The sequence below is a fragment of the Amblyomma maculatum genome, chromosome 2 (assembly GCF_055883805.1).
Source record: "Amblyomma maculatum isolate TAMU_Amacu chromosome 2, ASM5588380v1, whole genome shotgun sequence".
NCBI classification, from domain to species: Eukaryota; Metazoa; Arthropoda; class Arachnida; order Ixodida; family Ixodidae; genus Amblyomma; species Amblyomma maculatum.
The window spans coordinates 79,889,609-79,917,380 of record NC_139345.1 but is presented as its reverse complement, the minus strand read 5'-3'; the positions used below and the strand labels follow the sequence as shown (position 1 = coordinate 79,917,380).

General features: G+C 42.3%; 1 protein-coding gene across 2 annotated transcripts; it reads right to left on the bottom strand.

Annotated features, from left to right (window-relative positions):
• Window positions 1–556: 556 nt before the first annotated feature.
• Window positions 557–27,389, bottom strand: LOC146199088 (phospholipid scramblase 1-like). Of its 2 annotated transcripts, XM_084594562.1 has the most exons (8): window positions 27,082–27,389; window positions 25,880–26,285; window positions 22,996–23,100; window positions 22,254–22,331; window positions 17,903–18,042; window positions 10,138–10,302; window positions 9,278–9,439; window positions 557–6,601 (listed from the first exon to the last, which is right to left on the bottom strand). In XM_084594562.1, the coding sequence occupies exons 2-8, from the start codon at window positions 26,214–26,216 to the stop codon at window positions 6,542–6,544; spliced, it is 1,047 nt and encodes a 348-aa protein (XP_084450688.1). In that variant the 5' UTR covers window positions 26,217–26,285; window positions 27,082–27,389; the 3' UTR covers window positions 557–6,541. The 2 variants fall into 2 exon arrangements, with proteins under 2 accessions (XP_084450688.1, XP_084450689.1); XM_084594563.1 differs by lacking the exons at window positions 25,880–26,285; window positions 27,082–27,389 and adding an exon at window positions 24,207–24,320.
• Between the last annotated feature and the right edge of the window lie 383 nt (window positions 27,390–27,772).

The following is a 27,772-nucleotide window of genomic DNA, read 5'->3' as shown; positions in this document are numbered from 1 at the left end:
ATGCAATTAGTTTTCGGTAGTTCTTGTTTGGGCCCATTCAATAATTGGAACTTTCGGTTATTTCGAACATTTTAGGTCGAAAGCCTTTCTAGGCTCATGAAACGAAATCCCTTGCGAGAGATCCGTCATATTCTCAGAGATTCTGCAAGATGCGTGTCTAGTTTTCTTGCCATCTGCAATCCCACATTTGAACGCACGCCAAGGAACGCCACACGACAGGAGCAATGGTTTACCGTCAAGCACACTTGCTGATAAAAAGTGCGAGACTTGGGCCTATTCAATAATTCGAACTTCCGGTTATTTCGAACATTCTTTCTGGTCCCTCGAAGGCCAAATTAACGAGTTTACTTAACCACTATTCTCTGCAGCACTGCTGGTGTAGTGAAATTGATGAAAACAAGTTATTTACATGGGTATTAATACATTTTTAGCCGACATCTGAAGTGCTGCTTCACTTTAATAGGCCCTCAGAAAAATTGCAAACACTATAAGGCTGCCAAAGGCTCACATACTTGTCTTACCAAGTTGTGTGCATGAAGATATGGGACACAAGGTCTTTTCCACGAGACAGTAGCTTTGCTTTATTTCAAAACATGCCAATACGGTTACAAGGGCACTGAGATTACAGATGCAAAGTCTTGAGAAAGAGACGGCAGACACAGTTAAGCTCCTGCATTAGTGAAACATCGCATGAGATGCTGTATAGAGTAACTGCTGCACACCAGCACTGCAAAAATACTAGAAATAGATACACCTGGAAAGGTGCTAGCTACAACAACATCACTCTTCGCAAATTAACGCACACTGTAGCCTGCCCAGAGTACACGTTACAATGTGCTGGTCACGAGGTTCAAAAAACAGCAATGCAAAGCTTAGCCACTTGTGAGTCAGCATGAAGAGTTTACACAGTGGCAAGAGCTTCTCAAGCCAAGATTCAGAAATGTCCACTGGCCTGACTGCACTCTATCAAGTACAAATAAAGAATGAGGGCGTCACAAGATGGGACACTTTGTTCATGCATCACGTATGGTATCACGCTGGTACAGCTGGGCAATATGGATTACAATGAGCGGCTGAAGAGTTCTGCAGAGAATTTAACAGGTAGCCATGCATCTCCCATATGATAATGACAAAGGCACCAGGAAAAAAAACAGTTCCTTGCAAACCATGAGACTCTACAGTTTTTTTTTTTACTTCAGTATGAATAACCTGACAGCACTTTAACTCTGGCCCGAAACCTATTCACGTCCCTAACAGCTAAACTAAAGTCTCTACCTAGCACAAGGTTTTGGCTTTACATTAATGTGCACCTTATGATGAAGTAATCCCACAACCGCTGGGAATGAGCACATCTTATGATGGTGTTACTCTCCTCTTATGGGAATGGATGGCTTTGTGCAAAGCAAATTGCAAAAATGATGCCCTGAGTGCAAGTTCTTCCAGAGTAAAGTTTCGGCAGCACAATCTGACCAGAATAACCCTTCCCATTCAGTTATCACATACATCTTATCGCCCATTACAATTGCCAATAAATTAAGAAAAGTATATGCAACTACTCTTTTGTGCGACATTTGCAGACCTGGATCTTACAGATTCTTGCTAAGACCTTGAATAGTGTGAGGAGGATGTCAAAACCCTTCCTCTCTGGGCTGTTGTTCATTGGTTCTGATGCCACATCCACCGTGCTCACATCATGAGCACGCAACAACCCATCAAGCAATATGGTGACACCCAGGGAGCCCTTGCAGCAAAGGTTTATAGCCTGCCTTGACACAGAACTAGTTGTACAACCCGATACAACCAGCAAATTGTTAGTCAGCACTGTGTCTATGCCTTTTTGTCTGTGTCCTGTTACCCTGCGTACTGTTTTGTCAAGGATTCTTCAAAAGCAGATGGTTTCAAACATTTCATTATTATTATGCATCAAACTGTGGCTTCTCATAAATACACACTTATACTTAATTTATACTAATGTTACCAATGTGAAAAGCTCTAAAAAATGAGCAACTGAACCTAAATCACAATGTGAAAAAAGCAAAAAAAAAGAAGAGAAAACGCTTTAAACGCAGTCATACAAAGAATTTTCATTGCATTACTTACTCTGTGTGTGTTTGCTGCTTCTTTAAATAATCTGATAAACCAAACCCCATCAAAATCTACACAGATATAAGGCTCTAGGCAAAATGACTGATTATGGCAGAAAGAAAACAAGCGAAAGAAACAGCAGGAATGAGGTTGTCAAGCTAGAACTATAATGCAGGGGTCGCACATTTTACAGTATTTTATTTTCACGATATTTCATTAGCCAAGAATTCTATATCTCAGGTCAACTGGCAAAGCAGGAAGAAGCAACAGCTCTCTAGTTTCCATTTTCGGTCCATATCAAAGCAGGGGAGTACGAATATTCAAAATTTAGAATACAAATCAAATATGTTTGTTATTCGATTCTCATTTGAAGAACTGATATTCGAAATTTCCAAAATATTCGAAGGTTTTCCGATTCACCGCAGTTACCGCGCACTGCGCGCTTCACCGCAATGCTTGAGCGCGTGGGCTGTGCAGCGAAGTATCCTCAAAATGCGACGGGGCCGTTTTTTGAGAAGGGATGTTCTTTCGCGAAGAGTGACTTCCCAACAGTGAGCACAAAGCGAGGCACTTGTCTAGACCCGGTAAAAACATTGTTCTTCAGTTTCATCTCAAATGCACACATGCATCATACAGGTGTTAAAATTATTGTGTTGTGGTGTTCCGCTGTTTGTTTTTTTAGGGAGGAGGGGGCACGTTCGATACTTCCAAACATTCAGATCATTCGGACATTTTTGTTCTGGTTACTTGAAGGCCGAATTAATGAGAGTTTGCTTCAGCGGCAATACGACAGTTCCATGCAGTTCCTCCTGTACAAAACTCTGGTACACGGAATCCTCTACAGAAGCTATACTGAATTTTTGAATTTTACTTCTATGCCATTCTAGTTTAACTTTGTTTGCAAACGCCACATGAATTCTGAAATGAACAAGACTAACAGTGTTTATCGTTAACTTTTTCTTTTTTTCACGGGTCAGATATTTTCCCATATTCATATCCAATTTGTATTAAAAATTTCAATGCTTGCACACCCTTACATCAAAGACGTGTTAGGATAGTGGTGCCTGTTCACAAAAGATACATAAGTATGAGTCAGAACTTGATTGCATATCTGTTGTCTATGAGACAACAAGCATCGGACAAATTTTGAAGTACAAATATGGCAGCCTCCAAAAGTTGCAGTAGCTTCATTTCTCGGGTTTAAATATATATAGCCCTCTGAAGGAATATAGAGCTCGGTACAGCATTACTGCAACTGAGTTTTTCGTGGCAGGCACAAAAAAAGGAACACATTCCCAGAACAGTTCAAGCATTTCACATTTACCTCAGAGTATTTGGTTGTTCACAAATATACCCATACAAACACTCTGGGGCTTAAAGGGACACTAACAGGATATCTATGCTCACATTCTGATGCAACAAATCTGTAAAGATGGCCTTTACGAGTATTTTAGTCAAATATAAAAGTTCTGCATGGACCCTAGAACTTACAAAAAAAAAAATTTCAAAATTGCTCCTCGCAACCATTTACAACCAATTAGGGCAATATCTCAACACATTCTTAGCCACTCTTGCCCCATTGATGTACAGATGACTCTCTGTATGCGCCCTCTTATTGGGAAAGCCAAGTGACATGGCCAGGATGAAGCACAATGAGGTGCAGCCACGGCCTGTTCTCTTTTTATTTTTTTTGTTGCCTTTTAGTGTCTGTTGAGCTGAGGGAGCAAAGCAGAAATATAATTTTTTATCACCAATATCGTCGATGTTAGTAAAGCAAGCTTAATTTTTGCATCGCAGATATGAGCAATGGAATACAGATTTGTTGTGTGTGTTTCTTAGCATTAGCAAATATTTTCTTATGGACCCTTTAAGACGTGCCCTAGAGAAAAAGGCTCTGTTCTTATTTAGACTACCCGGGTTTTTAATCTACACTGATATCGCACAGAACTGTACGTTTTTGTATTTCACCAACACCAAAATTTGGCCACTAAAGCTGGGAAATGTATGCATGGGTCAAGCCAGAGAAAAGTGTCTGAACAAAAGCTCAAATGTCATGCATATGCAGCTTAATTGAAATTACTAGGCAAAAATACCCGGAAACAAATTCTCAGTTCTAAGATACCATGCTTGTGAAATTAAAATCTGAAAGCAGCTTGTTAATCAAAACTGCAATGTTCTAGCAATATTCATGAGACAACACCTTTTTGCTGAAAGTAAAGGACATTAAGTAGGCTGACATGCCTCAAGTGCTGTAATAAACTAATAAAGATGTAAACGAAGTGCATAAAAAAAGCATCAGAATCATAGTGAGAGAAAGAAGGTGGAAAACAAAGAAACGCATTCAAAATACAATAGAAGAGACTCACAAAAAAACAAGAGCTCCAGAGATGCAAGGAAAAAAATACTAGCTCTGTCAGAAATCTCTGGGCCAATAGTACAGGTCCTAAGCACAGGAAAACAAGCTAAAATGTTTTGTCTCTTTAGGAAGGTGTATGCTTCAGGTTTCTCACATCGTCAGTATGCATCATAAAAGCTTATCTATATCCTCCAGGCATAACAAAGCCATCACAACTGAGGCAAAAATATTAAATATTCCTGCAAAGGTATCTTCAAGTCAGACAACTTAAAATGAACACAAATTTTTGCATTTTTATTTGTGCATTTTGTAAGCACTTCGTGCTGCACCGAGATTCAACAGCTCAAAAATTCACCACAAACTGGGCTCTGTCAGCAGTGTGCAGAAAACATGCCCCTATTTCCTCCTCTACATCTGTTTGTTCTCTGCCTGAAAATGATTTTATGCCATTTGAGCTGCAAAACTCTCCTTCAGGGCAAGATTCCCATTACAGCATGCAGGGCTGCAGAGTTGCACAGGTTATTACCACAGCCATTACACAAATGATGCTGTACAGAACTGCTGACAGCATTTTACAAAACACACCAAAGCATGGTTGTGCAAAACACTAACTTCAAAACACTACTCTAAAGCTGTAGGTTGATTTCATTGCACCTTGGTGATCACAACTGCAGCTGTAAAGTTTCTCCCATCACTAAAATATGGCTTAAAAGATTGGCATGGGAGCAGGTTTGCTCTACACAATTGTCCACGTCACTTCAGATAATAGATATCAAGCTTAACATCAAGCTAGAACAACCTCCACTTTCACTCCAAGCAGTTGCAGCTTGGTGGTGTATATTTCACTGACAGCTTAATATCAAGCTAGAACAACCTCCACTTTCATTCCAAGCAGCTGCATTGGTAGTATACATTTCAATGACAGCACTTAGTTTGCTTGTAAAGCTTTACGAGCTAAACCAGCATATCCCGGTTAAGGCCCATCAGCACATCTAACAGGGAAAAGAAATACTCTTTAGCAAGCATTGCGGGTTCAAGCAAAGCACAGCCGTAAGATGACTTCAATATTCAACAAGTTGTTGCCTTGCTACTCACACATTCCCCCAATCAAAAGTTGTCGAATTTGCTACATTCGGTTACATAGATTGAATTCTAAGCAAATTAGAGTTGATGTTTGGAGCTTTATTGCTAGTTCGAGATCAGCTTCCAACACTTCCCTTTTTTTCTTACATTAATGGCGGGATAAGTGCATTGACAGTCCAGCCTTATGTTTGGTTTTATATGGGAGAATTGTTGCGGAGCCATTTTAGCAATAAGGTGCGAATTCTGCATCATTCTGGGAGAAGCACCGAGACAGGGGACAAAAAGCAGGATTACATCATGACCATTTCTGCCTGTCAAGTTTCAAGCACAGTACAGAGTCCAGAAATCGAACTTGCGCCAAGCAGGCCAGCTCCCCATCTATCATCAAACTCTGCAAGCCCACAAAGCATTACAACACAGACCTAATATCTAGGCAACAATGCGAGCCCTGCTAATATGAGGATAAGGCAGAGAATATGAGCAGCTCAGCTTCAACACACAGAGGTGAGCAACAGGCGGTAGACATCTTGTGCTGGCTCAAAACACGTGCAATTACCGAGCAAAACCACTAGCTGCAGCAATCAGACTAGTTTGTGCACCTGAAAACACGCTTGTACCACAAGCACACCGCAGCGTGACTGTGAACATAACATTTGGTATTAACAAAAAAACTAGAGGATTTGCATCTTTAAAGATGCACTCACTACAGGAAGGTCAAAAACAACATAACTTCAGCATCTTGTGTATATTTCATGCTGGAGATTCTGCGAAGAGAGCCCAAAACCCAGGAAAAAAGTGAGAAATGCGAGGCTCGGGTAGTGTTTAGACTAGACAACCATAGATATACAACAGGAAGGAAACATCTGAAGTAGAGAATGGAAATAGGAAAAACATAGTATACATGAAAAAACAGGAACAACTGCAGCACATGACCAAAACACTGGAACAAAACCGTGCTTGATGCGTAGCAGAGGGGCATGAGATGTGCGGTCATCTTCCCTTCATCTCGAGATGTAACTACAGCATGCCGGGGCCGTCACGTTCCTTGTTCCCGCTCTTCTCAAAGAACATGTAATCCTAGAACACAGAAGCAGTGGAAGAAAAGTATGATACAGCACGGAGCATGAAGGTTAACGCCTTGAATATGCACGAGGCTGAGATAGCTGCTAATAGAGGAGGTTAAAGGACATCTCTCGCCCAAACCACCTAGTCATTTGTTTCCAGAGTTCAAAAGAAGTTAGCAATTTGCAGTAAATACTGTATATAGACATCACAGCATTCTTCACAGAAAAAAGTTTGGCGCAAAATACAGCATAGAAACCTGAAAAGGTGGTTGGTACTGCACTTTTCTTCAGGCAGGTAAAGCATCTTTCAATGGTGTGACATATCTACCATTTCATTGTCAGCCTTCACCATGAAAAGTGGTGTACTGCCAACTCTGGATATGCCAAACTTTCAATTGAAAGGGATCGTGAAATAGACATTTATCAATAATTCGATACACAAAACATAGCAATGAATAAGGCTACCTGCGACTTAGAAGTAAAAGTCTGATGCACCAGCACTACGCATGTGCATTCTTCAGCAACGTGCCGCACTTTAAGAACAGTAATCTTGCTAAACGATTAAGGTAAAATCGGCTTTCTCAATGCCTTCGACAACAGGGCAAGAGGAGCAAGCTTCCCGACAGCTGTTGGTAGCCTACAACCTTCACCACTTGATCAGTGTTGTAAACAGTGCCAACATTACCGCATGGCAGCAGTGTCACATAAAAAATGGTTACGTATACTTGCGCAAAGAAGACTGGACACAAAAAAGGCACATATACGACATGTACGGAGCGTATACGACACTGCGCTCCGTACATGTCGTATATGTGCCTTTTTTGTGTCCCGTCTTCTTTGCGCAAGTATACATAACCTTTCAAAGATGAACCAACTCACCCAAACAATAGTATTACTTGAACATAAAAAATGGTGCAGCCAGAGCGAAGGCTACCGCCAATCACTTGCACACTTTTCTCGGCATACTGTTTTGTAGCTGCCCAAGGCCATACGTGACACTGCTCCACGGAGAAAAAATGGCCACGGGAGCAGCACTAGGAAACAACTTCCAGGGGCAATGTGTGCCGTTCAATACATCAAAATGTTTCATTGACAAGAGGTCGATAAACCCGATCTGCAATTTTGCCCGGGATATTCGAGGGGAGTCTCTCACTGTTCAATATAAGCAATCATTCGATGCACCCAGGTTCAACATGTGCGGGATCGACTGACTGTGTTTAGTTTAATTTTTATAAAGCAGGTAAGATCCATCAGTACGCATGGTACATATTATACAAAACTTGCAATCAAGTGCCACTACCCACACCAAATTCAGAGTTAGCAAGCCATCAGTTCAGATAGAGAAAGCAATCACAGCTGCCTTCATTAGCACTGTCACATTCAGACCTGTATGCAAAGGCAGGCAAGTGACATTTATATACCAGGGCAGAGCCTGATAATAAAAATATGTATGAACTACATTAGCAGTTTAGGGATGACACCAACAGCCCTCACATATATGGCTGAATACACAGCATGGTTGGATTAAGGCACATGCATACTGTGTATGAGTACAGGACTTGGTATCCAAGTGGTGAAAATCGTAACATACATGCACACCAGCTAGCTCAGCATTTCTGAAGGTACACCATCCATGCTTAGATCTGGCTATTCAGCTAATTTACAAAACCGCACACCTCTTATGAGCTAATCTTCGTCGTGAACCCCTAGGAAGAGCTCACCAGGAATAAATTTTTAGTCATACAGCTAGGTCAACTACACAACAACCTATCAACACATCTGCGATCGTGAAGAAAAAATTCACCATAATCTACACGAAGCTTAACACATATAAAATAAACATATGCATATTTCTAAAACAAGCCCCACATGCTTCATTAGAACTGAATATGTATGTTGCAAGCAAGCATCAGAAAGTGCTTGGTGATGAAGAATGGCACTTGTTTGACATTATGCCTCCACAGCAACTGCATGACCATACTGATGATGCCCTAGTAATCTCCACACTTGCTGTGATGACATGGCCACAAGTGTGCTTGTAGCCACAAGAAAGGTTGTGTTGGATTACAAAACCTTTAACCAGCCTGCCACTCACTTTCATTTGTAGAGGGCCAATAGCAGAATAAGAGGAAGCCCACTAAATAGATGTGATGCGGTATACCAAAATAAAGAGCCTTTTGTTACTATTTTACTTCTGAAAGAAGCATAATTCCACAAAAAAGTGCTCAAATCACATTTCGCAGAAGTCCAAGGCAATTAATCCCTTGTAGTTGGCCAAACTGGTTAAAAGAAAGCATGGTTATTTTTAACAGGCACAGCAGTAATGAATGGCATAATTTTCTATAACATTAACTGGAACATCACAAGAAGCCATGTCCATCAAGCATGCTAACTCATTAAGCTGGCTGGTGAAACTGAGTGAGAGTGTGAATCAAAAATGAAGAGATAAAAAGTGACATGCCCTTCTCCTTTCCATTGCAGGTGTCTAAACTGAGCTGAAAGTGCAAGCCCACAAGATAACCAAATTAAGAAAGGAAAACTTATCAGTATATTACAGTAACAACCCTTCAACTTTAAATATGCAGTTACCAGCTTAATGTGCTTCTAGGCAGAAGCAGTTTCATGTCAATAGCCATTAAAAAAAGTGCGATGGGAACTACAAGGATCCAATAATGACAACTCTGCTTACAATAAGGAACAGGGCTCCCAGCAAGACAGCCTTTATCTTGACATCCAGGTCCATAGGGAAGCTGATACCAAAGTTGTCCGTATCGGTGAACGATTCCTTGAGCAAGCCCGACCACTGCTTGCTGATCCGGCCCACTTCCACAGCTCCATCTTTCGAGAGCACCTTCAAGGTGGTTTCAGGAAAACAAAAAAGAACCATGCACAAACATTGCCTGTAACTGTTGTCACGTGTTGCGTAGATCACCCATCAATACCAAGCACATGGATTTTCTCATGCTTAGAACAAATGGTTCTTTTTTCCATAGCATGCAAGAAATCATTAATCTGTAGTCTTTATGCAGATCGTACAGGCAAGCAGTACAACTTCAATAAGGTTCATTGTGCAACATAGTTCTTAGTTTATTTCTTTAATTACAGTAAAATCTTAATTCAAATCCCATTAATTCAAAGATTAAGCTAATTCAAACCAGAAGTCTAGTCCCAACCAAAGCATATGCAAGTCTATGACGTCGGACGCTATTAACTTGAACAATGGGTACGCTTGGACCAGTCACAACGAGGTGCAACCCACAAAGTCAGCGATCATCCAAACAGACCTCGCTTATTATTTGCTTATTACAAATCTACGCTAACGCGGAAGATGTCTCTAAACATTTGACCATAATTGTCATTGTTCATGCTTTTCCAACAATCCAGCCACTGCATGTGACTACTGAGTAACGCAAGTTTTAAACGTCACAAGAACTTCCATGCCGTCAAGTGTATGCGAAGCTGCAGTGTCGAAATTGAATGTAGTAGCATGAAAAAAAACAAAAAAACAGCAGCCTCGGCACAAGCAGAACAGCAAACAATGCCACCCACCTTAAACTCGACGTCTCCACAAATGCTCCAAGTGCAAATGGGACCCTCAATCTTGAGCACGCACTCGCCGTCTGAGTTTTCCACTCTGAACTTAGGAGTGAGGATGCTCCACTCCTGCACCACGTAGCCAATGGGCGTATATGGAGGCGACGATACTTCGAGCCTCTGCAATGGAGACAACAGGAGGGCGGTGAGAAAGCCCCACAGCACTGCTTGAAGCCACTAACACTAGTAAATCCAGGCCAAGACAAGATACTATTCTATACATGCTTTCAGAAAGACACAGAAAGGTTTATCCCTAAAGACAAGCATGATAACACACCATTTCTATGTGCAAGAACAGACGAGAGGCAATGCTTGATAGGCTCGTACAGAAAAACATCAATGCTACGGAAGTGAACTCCAGTGTATTCAGAAATGACAAATGAACACCTGACATGCAGAAGTATTTATACAGACTACTCTCAGAATTGTAAGCTGTGGAATGAAAACTAACAAATGCAAGGCCACTATAGTGCAACCCTTTTCAATTCAGTTCTTACGTCTGCCCAAGTGAACAGCTGATTATCAAAATGATGGCATAGGAAATAACAAAGTGCAAGAAGTATAAACGAAACTATATTCAAATGACGTCCCCCTACCAACCCTCGCCTTGAGTGGGTAACAAAGAATAACAAAGAGTGGAAAACACAAGTATTACCCGGGGCTTAATACTTCGATTAAACAGACCAAGACGTGCGAAAGCACTGTTTGGCATTGGTCTTGTTCGGCCGTTTAGCACTAAGAGGCTGGCACAGAGTTTGGCAAAGCGCTAAGTTGAACCCCGCAATAACGAAATTACCAGGGGCGAGAAAATTTTTCGTTCTCGCGAGAATTTCGTTATCGCGAAAACGGGACTGTACAGATGAACAAGTACGAACCTGAACCTGCGGAAGCGCAACTTTATTTAAAAAAGGTCTGTAATCGACGTTTGCCTCTTCTTGCTTTGCAGCAGCGTCAAAACTCTGCTCTCGCAACTGAGCAGGCTTTCCATTGCAATATCGTCATCGTGAGCACCGATGAACGAATGTAAGGTGTCGAGAGCATCGAGCACATCCCGGGGACTTGCCTCCTTTTTCTCGAGCTGATCGTCGTCGCCTTCGTCGTCACTCTCCTCGGTTATGCTGCACACATTCTTGATGATGGTGTCATCTGTCAATTCCTCATGGACAATTACATCTTCATCCACAAAGAAGTCGTCCAACGCCTCCGGCACAGTCTCGTCGACATCGCGCAGCTCCTGCCATGCGCTAACCAGTGCGGCCCTTTCTTCTGGCAGCTGCGACCCTGGCGATGCGGCGGGTGCGAGCTGCTCAGTAGTGAACCCCGCGTGCTGGAACGAGTTTTAAACAATAGTTGCTCTTGTTGCCGTCCACGCCGCGGCCACCATTTCCAGGGCCATGAACAAATCAACTTCCAACGGGCGCTTCATCTCAATGTTCAAGAGCAGCCATTGAAGAATCCTCCCTCGGTACGCGCACTTAACACTTCGTATCACACCTTGGTCCAAGGGCTGAATCACGGAGGTACAGTTCGGGGGAAAAAATATCAGATGTTGGTCAAAGCTGTGTCATCAACGTGATGTGCACTGCAATTATCCATGAACAGGCACACAAACCTTCCTGCCTTTCGCATATCTCCATCGAAGGCGGCCAGCCAACTCCCAAAGATGGCGCGGGTCATCCAGGATTTATGATTGGCTGTGTATTGCACGGGCAGCCTGCGACCCCCCTTAAAGCAACGTGGCTTTTTACTGCGGCCGATGACGAGGAGCGGACGCTTATCGAAGCCGTCCATGTTGGAACACAACAAAATTGTGATGCGTTTCTTGCTCTGCTTTCCACCATGGCATCGCTGCCCTTTTAGTTCCAGTGTTTTTGACGGCAGCATTTCATAGAACATTGGCGTTGTAAATGTCGCAGGGCTTGTATTCGGCTTCGATGTCTTCGTACGTCTTTCGCATCCAAGTTGATGCCGATTCCGCATCGACGCTTGCAGATTCACCCGAAAGTACTTTGGCAACAATATTATGCCTCGCCTTAAAACGACTCAGCCAACCGACACTCGCCTTGAAATTGTCGTGCCCTAATAGGCAAGCGAAGCCGAGGGCTTTTTGCTGCACTAAGGCCCCGGACAGCGGCACCTTGTTGGCTCTCTGTTCTAAAAACCAGGCATACACAGCCTAGTCTACATCTTCAAAAGTCGCTGTTGTCACCGTTTTGTGCTGCGCACGTGCTCCATTCTTCAGGGCAGCCAAGATGCTGTCTTTGCACTTCAGTATTGTCGACAGCGAACTGCACGGAATTCCAAAATCTTCCGCAATATCCATCTTCTTCCTTCCTTTGGCAGCTTGTGCGATGAGTTCAGCCTTCTCCTGAAGCGTCAAGAATTTCCGCTTTTTGGTCGGAGGAGGCATCTTGTCAGCACTTCGGTACGGCAACGTCGGCTGCTGGTATAGTGCTCTAGAAGTGCTCTAGAATATTCTAGAGCACTATACTGCTGGCATGGAGAAAACAAACATCCGTGATGGCGATACGATGATGGTGATGGTGGCGCTGCCCTCTGGCGCGGCAAAGCCACAAGTTAAACATAAGAGAATAAAAAATTTAAAGAAACAAAAACCATTGCCCGTCATCACACTGTACAGAAAAATTTTGGCAACAAAAAATATAACTCATCACGGACATGCCCATTTGAACCGGTTGCCAACAAATCATAGCCCGCCAAATTAGTTTTATTTTTTTTTCAAACGACAAGCGCGCAGTCGTCGTCATCAGCAACTTGTAAACAAACATGGCCACGTGCGTAAATGTGCTTGTTAGTAGCGTGGAAGCGCCAAAAATGTTAAAACTGGTGTACTAAAACGCATTCCAGTGATTTAATTTCCTGCAATGGCTTACGCACGAAAAACATGTATGGACTGCTACTTGAGAAACCTTCGTTGTTGCGGGATTGAAGTCTGAAAGCATTTCGTTGTTGAGAGAGATGAAATTGAATCTTATGAACGTTGGCCGGGGCCACTAAACTATTTCGTTCCATCGAGAAATTCGTTGCGGTTTTCGTTATTGCGGGGTTCAACTGCGGCAAACGCCAATGGAGTGCCTGTCTAAGCATCCCACCCAGTGTATATACCTCTATGTAATATCATAAATGTTTTCACCGCCACTCCCAACACCACCTTCCCTGTCCTGCTTGGCTTTCGCTTTTCAGCCACAAAACGTTGTCCGCGAGGCACAAAGGATAACATCGGCACTGTCATGGGATCCGGTTGGTTCCATCGGCTGCAGAGCCTCCTTCAAGGGGAATTTGCAGCTGCGTTGTTGACGCGTATCTGAGCGTAGCACTGCTTGCCGTGTATACAAACCACTACTCATCCTATTCCAGTATGGGTAATTTGAAATGGCCAGACGGCACAGCGGACATTTATTTGTTCCACTAAAGCTGCCCTAGTTGGTTTGGTTTTTGGAGAAAGGAAAGGTGTGGTATTTGTCTCACTTCTCGGTGAACACCTGCACTTACAATTAGCATACAACTGGAAGTAATATGTCGTCAGTTCGAACACATGTTGTGAACTAGCCTCCAACTTGTCCAGCAGATAGATGCTAAAGGGGAAGCGAAATGGTATGACACCATCCTGAACACTGCACAAAGAATGGTGGGACCGCAACTCTGAGACAGAATCACCTTATATATCTGAATCACCTCATATATCTGTTGCCACTTCCTGCCTGCCGATGATGACCATGAGGCAAGTAGGGCTTTCACCTTAAAATACTTCGCTCTTGCAACAGACTTGTTGATGTGTATTCAGCAACCTTTGTTAACAAATGATGCCTGTTATTTTCACGGGCCATTCTGTTGAAAGCAAATCAAGTTTCTTTTTTTTAGAAATTTAGACTCGCTGCCTGACAACAACCGTACTGTAATGGCATCGCAAGCATCTCACTGCAGTGGGAAAGCCTCCTGTTCAGTGCTGAATTCAGCAGAATGCTTCATCATGATGGGCTGCTGCTCATGCTGGCAATTTGCTGATAACACTATTTGTGGCAACATAAAGTGCTTTTGCTATTGCTACTATTGATTGCTAACCAGTGGGGGTCTTAAATTCTACATGCTTTGGGGCATATTAAGAGGTTAATCATTTGAGATCGGGCAAATTGGTTCAGTACAGCTTGGTTAGTTAATTCAGATACCTGACACTAACTGGCCAGCTTGCTGGATTGGTCATAGGAATAAATTGTGCTGGAGGTAACTTGATGTTTTCGAAGACATTTCAACCTGAATGTCGTCATATGACTTGAAAGAGGGTAACCTCTAGTCAGAGGTGGAGGCAAAAAGCAAAGCGTCCGAGTGATTCGAGATCTTTGTGCATGTTAATGAACCGCAGGTGGTCAAACTTTCCAGAGCCCTCCACTACAGCATCTCATAGCCTGAGTCACTTTAGGGCATTGAACCCCACAAACCAAACCAAATCTCTAGTCTGAGCTTAAAGCATGTAGGCACCAGAAAACTAAAAAAAAATGGCACTTAGCAGGCATTCTATATATATTTTTTATCATGCAACGAGGCTCATAAGTACGCTTTGATAAGAAAACTCTGACAAGAATGTCAAAATGCACCGATGAAACCATCGTAACAAAGCACACATATAGCTCTGTGCACGCCTACTGTTCTTAGACTAGTTCGTGCCTTCAATTTCATGAAAATTGTCAATACACTATAAAAGCCTCTTCACAATGCTCGAACATCTTAGTAACATACCTTATGCACCATACAACTGAGACCATTCCGCGGAATTCTTCGCAAAGGAAGGCATAATTTTATGTAAGTCACAATTTTAGCCACTCATGCAAGATCACGAAAGGTGGCACTATGTTTTCTTTTCTGAAGAGCTTATAGTACCATTGATCAAAATTTGAAGCCATTTACTACATTAAAAGCAAAAACATGATAGACAAAAGAAATATTAAAGGCGAACCTAAACAAAGCTTAAACATTAACATCCAAGTTACTCCTGCATGCACACTGTTTGAAAAATCGCTCCAAACAGGCGAAATTGCCGAGAAATGGAAAATTGCTAAGGTTATTCCTATACATAAATCGGGTGACCCTACCAACACAAATTATCGACCAATCTGGCTTACCTGTACAGCCTGCAAAATCCTTGAACATATAATTCTCAAACACATTATATTATTTTTAGAAAAATATAACTTAATTGTTGCCAATCAGCATGGATTTAGAAAAGATTGTCTAAGACTACTCAGCTGATTGAAACAATTCACGACTTAGCACATACAATAGATAAACGTGGTCAAACCAATATGATATTCCTAGACTTGTCCAAAGCGTTTGATCGGGTTTTCCATCCTAAGGTCCTTCAAAAACTTATCCATTATCTCGGTGAAAATAACATTACCAACTGGTTGAAAAGCTATCTAGTAGGTCGACATCAATATGTACATTACGAAGATCACTTTTCTGAATACGGCAATGTCTTGTCTGGAGTCCCACAAGGCGCAGTTTTGGCTCCTGTACTATGTCTTCCTTTTATTAACGATTTGCCTAATAATCCTGACATGACAATAAGAATGTTTGCAGATGACTGCATTATATACAAGGATATAACCTGCCGTGAAGACCAGACAACCTTAAACAACGCGCTTGAAAATATAGCAAAGTGGTGTCAAACATGGCAGATGGCGATTAACACAGAAAAAACGGTTAGTACGACTGTAACGAATAAAAAAACCCCAATGAACTTCCCATATTTTTTAGATTGACAAATGTTGAAAAAGGTGGAAGAGTATAAATATTTAGGCATAGTAATTACATCAGATCTAAAATGGAACAAACAGGTAACATATATTACTAATAAAGCTTTGGCAGCTCTGTACTCACTCAAGCACTCGCTTAGATCTGCATCAGCTCACACCAAACGTCTAGCATACACGTCACATGTTCGAACTATACTCGAATATGGAATAGTATGTTGGTTCCCCTTCCGTAAACAGCACATAGAAAAATTAGAAAGCGTACAAAGAAAAGCAGCTAATTTATTTTTAACAAGTACCGCCGTCATGACTCCCCTACAGTATTATTAAAACAAGCTGATCTCCCGGCTATTCAAACTCGCACCAGACTACTCCGTCTTAAGTTTCTGTTTCTTCTGCTTAATGGCAGCATGAAAATTGACACCAGTAAGTACTTAGTACCATCAGTTACACACAGTACAAGAACAAAACAAAGTAAACACTTAACTGAATACAGATTTCACAACGACATATTCAGGTACTCGTTTTTCCCACAAGCAATTCGTGACTGGAACAGTTTGCCTGGTGACACTGTCAACTGTACATCGCTCGAAAGTTTCATCGCCACTTTGTCAAACAAAGCCATGTAGTGTTCTGTATCATTTTGTTGCAACGATATCCTATCCATATCAGATTCACTTATCTGTCTCTTGCTATTTTTTTATTCTTTTTTTATTTTTGTCCCCTCGATTGTTTATTACTCTTGATAGTTACCAGTGGTTGCAGTCACTGTATATCTTTTCTTTTTTCTTTTTGCTACATGTTCAACCATACCACCCATTCCTCCTTGTTTAGCGCTTGAATTATAGTAACATAGTGCATATGTATCGCTTTGATTGATTTTGTGTACCTATGTCTGTGCCTATTTGAACTTTGTTTGTTTCAATGTATATTGTGCCCCTTTCCTGCAACGACCTCAAATACGAGGCTAGCAGTATGTTTAAATAAAAAAATAAAAATAATATAAACATCCCTTTTCATATTAAACTGATATCAGACATGATATGCTTTAAGCTCAGACTAGAGATTTGGTTTGGTTTGTGGGGTTCAACGTCCTAAAGTGACTCAGGCTATGAGATGCTGTAGTGGAGGGCTCTGGAAAGTTTGACCACCTGCGGTTCATTAACATGCACAAAGATCTCGAATCACTCGGACGCTTTGCTTTTCGCCTCCACCTCTGACTAGAGGTTACCCTCTTTCAAGTCATATGACGACATTCAGGTTGAAATGTCTTCGAAAACATCAAGTTACCTCCAGCACAATTTATTCCTATGACCAATCCAGCAAGCTGGCCAGTTAGTGTCAGGTATCTGAATTAACTAACCAAGCTGTACTGAACCAATTTGCCCGATCTCAAATGATTAACCTCTTAATATGCCCCAAAGCATGTAGAATTTAAGACCCCCACTGGTTAGCAATCAATAGTAGCAATAGCAAAAGCACTTTATGTTGCCACAAATAGTGTTATCAGCAAATTGCCAGCATGAGCAGCAGCCCATCATGATGAAGCATTCTGCTGAACGGTGCTCACTCTGCAAAGGCTGCAAATGTCGCCCTGTGGAATCATTTTTTTACGCTTCATATCTGCAGTTCATAATGCAAAAAACAAGTTCTTTTTTTTTTTTCGTTGTTGAATTTTGTCGTGTTTAGGCTGCTCAGGCTATTACACAAATGAATGAGGGTTCGAAATTTCTTTAGTCCTTCAAATGCTCCAGATTTGAAAAAACACAAAAACAAAAAACAATTGCTGACCGGTAAAAAAGACCTTTGTAAGCACGTTTGTTTTGTGTTTCGGCTATAGAACGAGGTCCTCACCCACAGATTAAATGTTAACAATATTTTGCAGCCTCATGCTGCTGCTTTAAAGCGTGCATGGTGCGACAAAACGTTTTCAAGAGGGACCATCTTCTCACCTGAAGGCAGCATGGGAAGCAGCAGGAGCTGCAGCGCAGATCTCGTTGCAGGTGAATGACTTCGTTCCCAGCGTTGTCAGTCAGTTTAATGTCAAAGGGGCGGTTGGGCCCACAGCAGTTCCGGGAGCAGCAGTCGGTGTCTGAACACATGAAATGAAACTCCTCATCAAACAACTCTGATGTGTGAAAGCCTTGTGCAACAAAATCACTTTTTTTCTGTGTGCAAATGCTGCTAGTTGTGAAATGAGAGCAAGATTCACCTCAAAATCCCATATCAAACTACTCAGCGAACACACCTTTCAACGGCGTTTTTTTCGCGAGTAGTACACATTTCATATTGTATGGTCGCCTTCCCACCAGCCCGCCCAAACGTCTATTTGTCCATCCATCCATTCATCCATTTGTCCATCAATTATCAATAAAAGCATGTATAGTACCATCCACTTCAAAACACTCTTCCAAATTAAACTGGCCCATCAAAAGCATGTGTCTCAATGTCCAGGCACCATCAGCAACCATAGTGCCATAAGATTGAGCATCGTGAACACAGAGTAACCGGTGTAAACAGTAAAGAAAAAGCATGTAGACCTACCAAGAAAATAAGAGTAGCACGTGTGCAAAGCATTTGAAAAACAAGGCCCACCGCAGGATCTGGGACCCAACATCCAATGGTATACGAGGATGTCTAAGTCCAAAGCAATGTTTTTTACGAGGGCTAACAAACACGGCGGCTTACCAAAGAAGCATTTCTTAATTCATCACAAACGTAAATTACACTGCACAAGAAACCTTTGCCAATAACCCTTTTCAGACAAATTTTTCAGGAAGGTCAGCCTTCCAGCCGATCGACATTATGGCTTTACTAGTTGTGCTACTGTCAGGTTATTAGTAGCCTCTGAATTCTTAAAACATGATGCCACTTGGCAACAGCTGGATTAAACTTTTGTTTTCGCTTCAACACTTATGTTTATTCATGAAGACTACAGTGTTTATTCTGTTGCAGCATTCTAAAGCATTAGCTCTACTGCTACTATTCATGAGGGTCAAATGACACTGGGATTTGATCTCTAATAAAGGGATGCAGTCGCTAGCCATGTACGCCATCGCCATGAAAGGGGTGCCTCCCCGGGCTCATCAAGAGACATACAAAATATTGATGTCCAGCCTGATTCGGCTATGGCAACACGATAGTGACTTCCAAATTTGGCCTGGGCCGCCCCTAAACATGGCCCGGGCCACCCCAAAACTTAAACCTTGGCCAATTTCAACCAAAATCGATGTCCTGCCTAAATCGACGATGGTTAACACATGGTAAACTCCAAATTTGGCCTGGGCCACCCCTAAATATGACCCGGATCACGCCCAAAATTTGACCTCGACCAATTTGGACCAAACCCGATATCCAGCCTAATTCAACTATAGCAAACACAATAGTAACCTCCAAATTTTGCCTGGTCCATCCCCAAATTTGGAACGGCTGACACCCAAAATTTGACCTCGGCCGATTTGGACCAAAATCGATGTCCAGACTAATTTCACCATGGCGAATGCAATAGTAACCTCCAAATTTGGCCTGGGCCACCCCCAAAATTTGACCTCGATCAATTTGAACCAATCAATGTTCAGCTTAATTCAATTGTGACGAATATAATGATGACCTCCAAATTTGACCTGGGCCACACCCAAAATTTTACCTCAGCTGCTTTGGACCAAAATCTATGTCCAGCCTAAATCAACTATGATAAACATGACTGTGACATCCAGATTTGGCCTGGGCCAGTCTAAAATTTGGCCTCAGCCAATATGAATTAAAATCGTACATTGTGTGTAAAAATCGTGACTAATAAACAATTTATGCAACCATGCAACCCAATCGTCTTCCCACAATGCCGAGTAACTCGGAGCTAATTCTCAATATTCAGGTCCGACAGCATCGAACCACTACAGATTTTCTCTATAAAAAAAGGAACTTAGTTGATGTAATAATTTTTTTTTCGTAGCAGTCTCTAATCCTCAATATTCAGGTCCGGCAGCGTCGAACCACTACAAATTTTCTCTACCAAAAAAAAGAATTCAGTAGGTTAATCTTTTTTTTTTTTTTCTTAGCAGCCTGCTTTATCAAGGATCCACAGAAATTCTGGAACACTCAAAGCTCTTGAAAACATCATTTCTAGAGTCAAAAGGTTTTCAAGGCTCTTAAAGGGACACTAAGACAGCCAAAGATGGTATGAAAATCTAATAAACTACATTTGGTGACACTGTCGCCGCATATCCGGCAGCAAAAAATCGAATAATTGCTGAGATATTGGGATAAGAAGTTGAGGTTTTTTCTTGTTCCCGCCGGTCGAATTCAAACTGTGGCCTCCAACTACGTAGTTGGAGTTGAGTGACGCACACTATGACGTAAGCGGAGACTCCGTGATAGCTAGCGAGCCGGCGCGGTTCGCGGCGTCGCATCCCTCAAGGGCCAACTTGGTAACAACGTACTCGCAATGACGGCCTCAGCCGAAATAAATAAAACGATGAAGAGAGTAATTTACCGAGCGATGGGCACATAAAGGAAGAAAAAAAACAGAGGGCTTGTAATGCACAATACTTTACATGTTTCTCAAGCTTTTGCGCTCCTTCTTGCACTGTGTATAAACAAACCGAGCCCTCGGTCATCGCAACACTTCCTGACATGTTTACATACAAATAAGATTTAGTTACCAGCAAAATAGTGTCCTCGCTGCTGCGCTTGTCAGTTTTGAAGCTTCGTCGCACTTTTTTCCTTCAAGGTTTGTGCTACAGCTCCGTGTTCAGCGAAAATTACGTCCACGGTAGCAGAACATGACCGAAGTGCCGGCGCTACTACATTTGCCAGCGCTGTGAAATTCCACATGTTAAAATGGATCCAGTGCACAATATAGTGCGCATAGGCATCCAGAACATTAGTTGCAAGACGTGAGAGCAGGCAGCATGCGCCGATGATCAAGAAGTTGTAATTTTTAGACCGGCAGCAGAAAACTTTATTGTAAATGGGGCCATGACATAAAAACTAGACATATATCCAAGGCTCTTGTGGCGCGGCGTAGCCGAGCGGTTAGCGCCGAACGTTACGGAGCAAGCAGTAGCGAGTTCGAGTCTCACTGTTTCTGGCGTTTTTTTTTTTTTTTTTGACCTTTTGTAATGTATTTCTGGTGCTTCGTTATTTTTAGTTTTTACTTTTTACCCGAGGCCCTTTTTTTCGCCGGGCGACGAGCGCAATATATCGACGCTCTCCTTGGTATGAGCGGCAAGTATGCCCCTTTTGTTTACGACGCCTGCAAATAGCACGTTGAAGGTCTTGTTGACGCAGTATATGTTGGTCAGATGTGCCATGATTTAGTGAACAATTGAATGATACTGCGTTTTTCCTTCGGTACTTAGCATATGTATGCTTTTCGTGGCATACGTAGCTGCAGTCAAGCGGTCCGGTCGCAGTTGAAGCGGCAACGGCGGTGATATGTTGGCGCAGAAGTGTGAACGAAGGAGTGTGTCGGCGGTAGCGGATTTCGCTCGCTCGTGCCTCCGAATGTTCAAATGGGAACCAGCAAGGCGCATCTGCTGCTCCAAGCTCGTAATTCAGGCGCTGCAGGTTCAAACAAACTATCCGAGTGCGCACGAAATGCCTGAGCCGAAACATAACCAAAACTGAAGTGGGCGCCTGTGGCGCCTCCAAGTATATTTTTGTATTTGCCTTGCAACGTTTACGTTGTCTTTTCGCCGTCGTTTACGTATGATTAAAGCGTCTTATCATGTTTGAGAAAAAACGTACTACCGCATTCAAACATTCAACGTAATTCGCATTTGTCAGCCTCCGGGATCCCTAGCGCGTCACGCGATTTGTAGTTGCGAGCCTCGGCCGTTTGGCTGTGGTGGCGATACCTGTATTTCTGTTATTCTTCTTTACTACCTTATAACAGCTCTGTTTTCAGTAAGAGTGGTCTTTTTGTAATCAGGAACTGGCATTCTATCAATGCAAACCCACTTCCTTCCTCTCTTTAGTGTCCCTTTAAGGACCCACACAGACCTTGGAAAAAGCAAATGCAATGACACTGGTCAGCCACTGGTCAGCAGAGAGGCCAACTAATAGATGGGATAATGTATAGATACAATATGCATTCTAGAGAGAAGACAATAAGCGACCACTATGCTAACTTGGAAGCCATTATCAGTTGCAATATGTAAGCTCTTAGCCATATGGTACAAATCAATTCCAATAAAAATGAATACACTGCATACCTGTAAACAAAGCCGCACACACAGATGCAAAGCTGCACTCCCGGTAGCGGAATAAAAGATGCTCAGCAAAGGACACCAAGCAACATACCTTCAACCGCCTTGTAGACTTTTTGGCCCATTGAGTTCTTAATGGTGTACTTGTTCTGAGTCTCGAAACCAAGAAATGCTGAGGGAAAAGACATTTAGAAACATTAAAGGTGCCAAAAAAGACAAATTGAGGCATGTGGATGCCAAAATTAAAATGAACACACCAACAATATTTCACTGAGCACAAAAAGAAACCCATGGAAACATTTTTCTCTTGCACACTATCATTCTGAAAACTGTTTATAATAATGACAGCACTGGGTTGGGCATTTATTTCTCAACCCAGTGCTGTCATTATTATAAACATAGTTTTCAGAGAACTACATGCCCAACCCATACTGCACAAGGGAGCTTGCACGAAGCCTAAAAGCTAAAAACGCAAATCCTGGGCAAAATGTAGGTGTTTGTGGCAAATGGGTACCTATCCTTCACTTACAACAGTGTTCTTACTCTTTCCCAACCATCTTCTTGTGAACAGACAGATGCACTAAGTTGAATCCCATTCTATTTGTGCTGGTCATGTGCACTGTGGAAGAAAACTATAAAAGCCTATGTGCAGCCAGCTACTTCGCATACCTAAATTGAGCTGCACCACTCCGCTTCAGCAAGGTGCAGATGAATCACACACACAAATATTTTTCCCATGCATGATGCTTTGCTTCATCACACAAACAACCTGTAAAATCATTTGCTAAGCTCATGCATGATTAATATAAAAAGATTTAGAAAAGACCTCCTCCCACCTTCGAGCATCTCCACCTTCTGGTGTACCAACAGTTGGTCGATTGCTGTCAGGTATTCTAAACCGGGCGGGCAGCTTGGAATACCTGGTGACACTGGCATTGGTGCTGCAAAATATGCGAAATGAGAGTCCTGTCACATGTGTAATGTAAAGAGGAAATTGCAGAACAAGGGAAAAATTAGTGATTGGTCACAATCATCTTAACAGAAGCTGGCCCAAAATCAATGCATACCTTACACTGCTTATTGGCAAACACCTGCGGTTATGCTAACGAACTTTTGGACCTCTCCTGTCCCACCATAGCAATGAGACTCCATGACCGACAGACCGACAGACCGACACACTGTACAGCCACATAACTTTACGGCAATGCTTCCCTGCTCCTCAGAAATGAATCCTCAAGGCATAAAATTTCATGGACATGAATAAACTATTGCAATAGTTTTGTAATTTTTTCACCTCGTTTAATTAGTAAGTGACTTGATGTCACATTAAACAGCTGCCAAAATCACATATTTCATACATGCATTCCAGTTATGATCAGTTTTTCCCCACTGACACATCAGTAATTCCACCATAGAGACACATTGGTCAACATATGTGCTAGATGTAATTAGTAAGCAGATCTACATCATAGAGACACACTGGTCAATATATATGGTAGATTGATTAATAAGCAGACAAAAAAAAATTCCTCCCAACTTCATTTGAAATATACCAGCTATTTAAAGACCACATTGCAGCAATATATCAGCCAGTTGCAAAAGGCAGTGGTTAATGAAATGCTAGTAGAAAGGGGACTGACAGCTGTTATTTTAGGGAATGAATTAGATGGCTGTAATCCTAAGTAAATCTACCCTACATGTCATGTATATGGCTATGAAGGATGTTACAGTGGAAAGATCTGGATCAATTCCATCAGCTGAGTCTCTTTATTGTGCATTGACACCCCACAACAAACAGGAATTTTCACATTTCACCTCCACCAATATATGGCTACAATAGCTATGATCAGACCCCACAGCCTTGATTTAGCAGCCTAACATCCTAGTCCCTCAGCCATCACGATAATTGGGCAAAGAAAGCTCAAGCAGGAAAATTTGTACATGTCAGCAGGATAGCAGTAAAAGATAAAACATAAGTAGACAGTGCTTCTCACACTTTGAGGCCCAAGATAATAAGAGAATGAGCGCAAACCTGGCGAAGGTATACCTGAAAAGTGTAGAGCTCTCCTCTGTTTTAGTATAGCATCCAATGCTCACCAAACTATCCTGCAAGCTCAGCAATGAAATGAGCATCTGTGCAGACACACAATAGGATATCCATCACCTAGTTACAGTGAGCATACCAAAATCCCTATTCTTTGAGTCCTGACATGCAACCAGCTAAAATTACCGACTGCAAAGAGCAAAGAACAAATTGAAACCACTAACGGCCATGGACAGTCAAAGCAGCATAGTCTATGCTAGCTGTGATCTGAAACATGCGCCTTATCTTCATTAGCTTTTCTACAACAGACTAAAATAAAATGAGTAGATGGCAATACAGCTTGCTTGAACGAGCAAACCAGCAGATGATGGATGAACCATTGTGGGTTCTGTGTACATGTATATACTGCTACCCATTTCTACACTATGTCGCCACATGAGGCTGCCCTGATGGCAAGTCAGTGCTTGAGTGACGACGACAAAAGAACAAACAGCTCTACATCCGAAGCGGACAACTTTCTCTTCAAAAAAGCGGAGTGTCATTTGCCGCGTGCTGAGAGCTTCATCTAAACACACCGTTTATGTCCACTGATTAGACAACGCGCGAATAAGCACACATCAACCATTATGCAAGACAAAAATGGTTGTTAGGTTGGGGCACTTGGTGTATACCTACTTTTGAACCAGCATGAGGCAACAGTGGACAGAAAGACACTAGCACTGCTTGAAATGCTGCAGTTTCCAACATGTGTGCTTGTGTTATATATGTGTGTGTGTGTGTCTTCCGTACCCATTTGTTGCACTTAGGTGAGATTTAAATACCGTGTCTGCTTAAAGTGCTTTCCTATCTGTTGCTGCACTTGCGCTGTTTCAAATTTAAAAATAATTAATACAGATTGTCACACGGCCTTTTATTTCTTTACATATACAGAAATCGTGACAATAATAAGCCTCATGCTAAGTTTTGCCATTCTGTGCCAGAAACCTGTGATCAGACTAGCTTTACTAGAAGCCCTTGCCCCAACATATTTTCATGTCATATATCAGTACCATCTAAGTAACAAAGAGCAGTAGTCTTTCCTTTTTTTTTTTTTTTTTAATTTTGCATGATAGGGCACTACAGTAAGCCCAGCAAGCTGATATAAGCCCTGAGACCTTCATCCTGCACAGCTTTTGAACTGCTGCAGATTGTGCAGTTTGTAAGTCACATCTAAATGCAATGTTTACTCAAACTAAATATAGAACACAAGCCCATATAACGCAAACTCTAAAGCATTACATTTTAGCAACATGTTTTTGTGAGCCATAAACTAGCTGTATTCAGAGACCTATTTGCTTGTACAATATTTAAATATTGCTTCTCTTTTCAAGCAAGGAGTGCTCCATAACGTCTTGCTCTCTCTCCAATTCTAAGCACACAACTTCAAGACAGCACAACCATGCAATTAAACTATACTTCAGTAACTTTACTGACATCTGTGTTTGACATTTAACCACTTTGTTTTTTTTTTTTTTTTTTTTTTTTTTCAAGGGATAATTATCTTTATGAGAATCAAAAACTATGAGAAAGGCTTGGCAGTGTTCACTCTTAAAAGTATGCCAAATGTATAATTTCAAGACATTTCTTTGTGATAAAAAAAGAAAAAAGCATTATGGTACTTAATAAAGTCCCCTTACCAATATCTCCACCAGGTGGGGGATAGCCTCCAGCTCCCATACCCGGAGCCTGTGTGATTGGGGCTCCTGGAGACGCTGGAATATACTGCATGTCTCCCTGTGGATTTGGATAACCCATCGCTGGTGGGTAACCCCCCTGCATAGGGGGAGGGTACCCCTGGGCGGGTGGTGGGTACCCTTGGGCAGCTGGAGGGTAACCCTGCTCAGATGGATACCCTTGTGGTGGCGGGGCTCCATATACTGGTCCAGATGGTGCAAAACCTACACCCGGTGGTGCATAGCCCTGAGCTGGAGGATAGCCTCCACCATCGGCAGGAGGGTATGGTGAGTAGCTCATGGCAGGTACTACAGCAAGGGATTGGTGCGTTCAGCGGTTTATGCTTGCACAGGTGCCACGCCGAAGAACCTATAAAGTGTGGCACATGAGAGTGAATTCAGCAGTAATTCTATTCGAAAAGCATCTACGGCAGATGATTATACATGTCGTAAACAATAAATATGCAATGCCGCAGCCTTCGTCACAGTAATCAAATTTATGTATTCAGCCAGCTGGAGTCCATCGTAGAAAGTGTTTATGATAAGCTTTGATTAAGCCCAAGCATTCACTGTACGTTCAACAAGATCCCTCGTAAAACGTTACAAAGGCAACCCATAAATCTGCTGCAGTTACACGCTAGTAGCGCTCACCTGACAAAAGAACACCTGTAGCTACACATGACATTTCGACAGACGAAAAATTTGAGGCGTGACACAAGCTTGACAGTTCACCCGTCAGCAATTTTTGCTGCAGCTTGGCTGGCAATATGTACCAACGAAACAGAGCCGAAGGCGTTGAATTATGATCGCTGTGCGCGCTTAACACAAATGTCGTCACCCAATTTCGCGGCAGTGTCTACGTGCTCTCGGCCGCATTGACCTTCCTTGTACGCTAACCTACGGACGAGGACGACAAGTTAAAAATGCCAAATCCTATCCGCTTGCGAGAGCAAGATATGAAGACGTTTTCCCAAGAGTTTCAGTAAACTGGAAACGCGCTCGGTAATGTTAATGTCTTTAGGTGCCCCGGCCAAGGAAAGCAGAAAAACAATAAACGAGACGGAGGAAGGAGCCGTGAAGGAAAACAAAACATCCAGACTACCAAACTTGGTTGTTAATGCATAAACCCCGCCATAGCAAGCTATAAAAGCATTAAAATGACTTACACTGACGACTTGCTCCACGTTGATGTAACTCTAGAACCGTGAGACGCCCACTAGAGACCGGTCTCGCGCTGTAAACAAGCCAACCCAGACACACACATATGTCGCGCGACACACGGACGGAGCACACGAGCGAACGCAGCGAGCGAGGTGGCGAGAGGTGGCGATGGTGCCAAGCGAAAAACAGCAGCCCAGCGAGCTTGCAGTCGGCACGGGTTTTGAAGAGCAATCAACAAATGAACACCACACACAGCAGGACGCAACGGTCATACTCCGCTTGTAATGCACGACGTTTGCGTTAAACTCACGTTTCTGGCCTGACGTATTTCTGCCGATTAGGCTCGATGGCTACAAAGTAACCAAATAAACCAAGCTGCAAGTTTCGGTTTCGATTAGGAAGTCCGCAAAATTTGAATCATGTAAATAACGCCTCTAATAGTAAAAAATAAAAAGTAATGTTACTGCTATAGTTTATGGGAAAAGCAAGTGGACTTTAGCTATAAGAAGAAAAATGGGTTTCCGCCTGGAAATGAGCAAATGAAAAAACATCCGGAGCTAGTATTGAGTTTCTGATTCTGAAACTATACCACGCCAATTCAAGCGCTACTGTGTAACGCCAGTTTTACTTTAACAAGTCTGATTTTAGAAAGAAAAGCATATTGACTATTAGCGAAAACACCACTATTAATCACGC

What these genes read in the sequence shown, in the direction of transcription:
- LOC146199088 (XM_084594562.1), bottom strand. Translation starts at nt 26,216, where the DNA reads ATGAGCTACTCACCATACCCTCCTGCCGATGGTGGAGGCTATCCTCCA. An exon ending in GCTTCCCATGCTGCCTTCAG is followed by an intron (nt 10,303 to 17,902) that starts GTGAGAAGATGG and finishes TCTCCATTGCAG; the next exon opens with AGGCTCGAAGTATCGTCGCC. An exon ending in GTGGAGACGTCGAGTTTAAG is followed by an intron (nt 9,440 to 10,137) that starts GTGGGTGGCATT and finishes ACCACCTTGAAG; the next exon opens with GTGCTCTCGAAAGATGGAGC.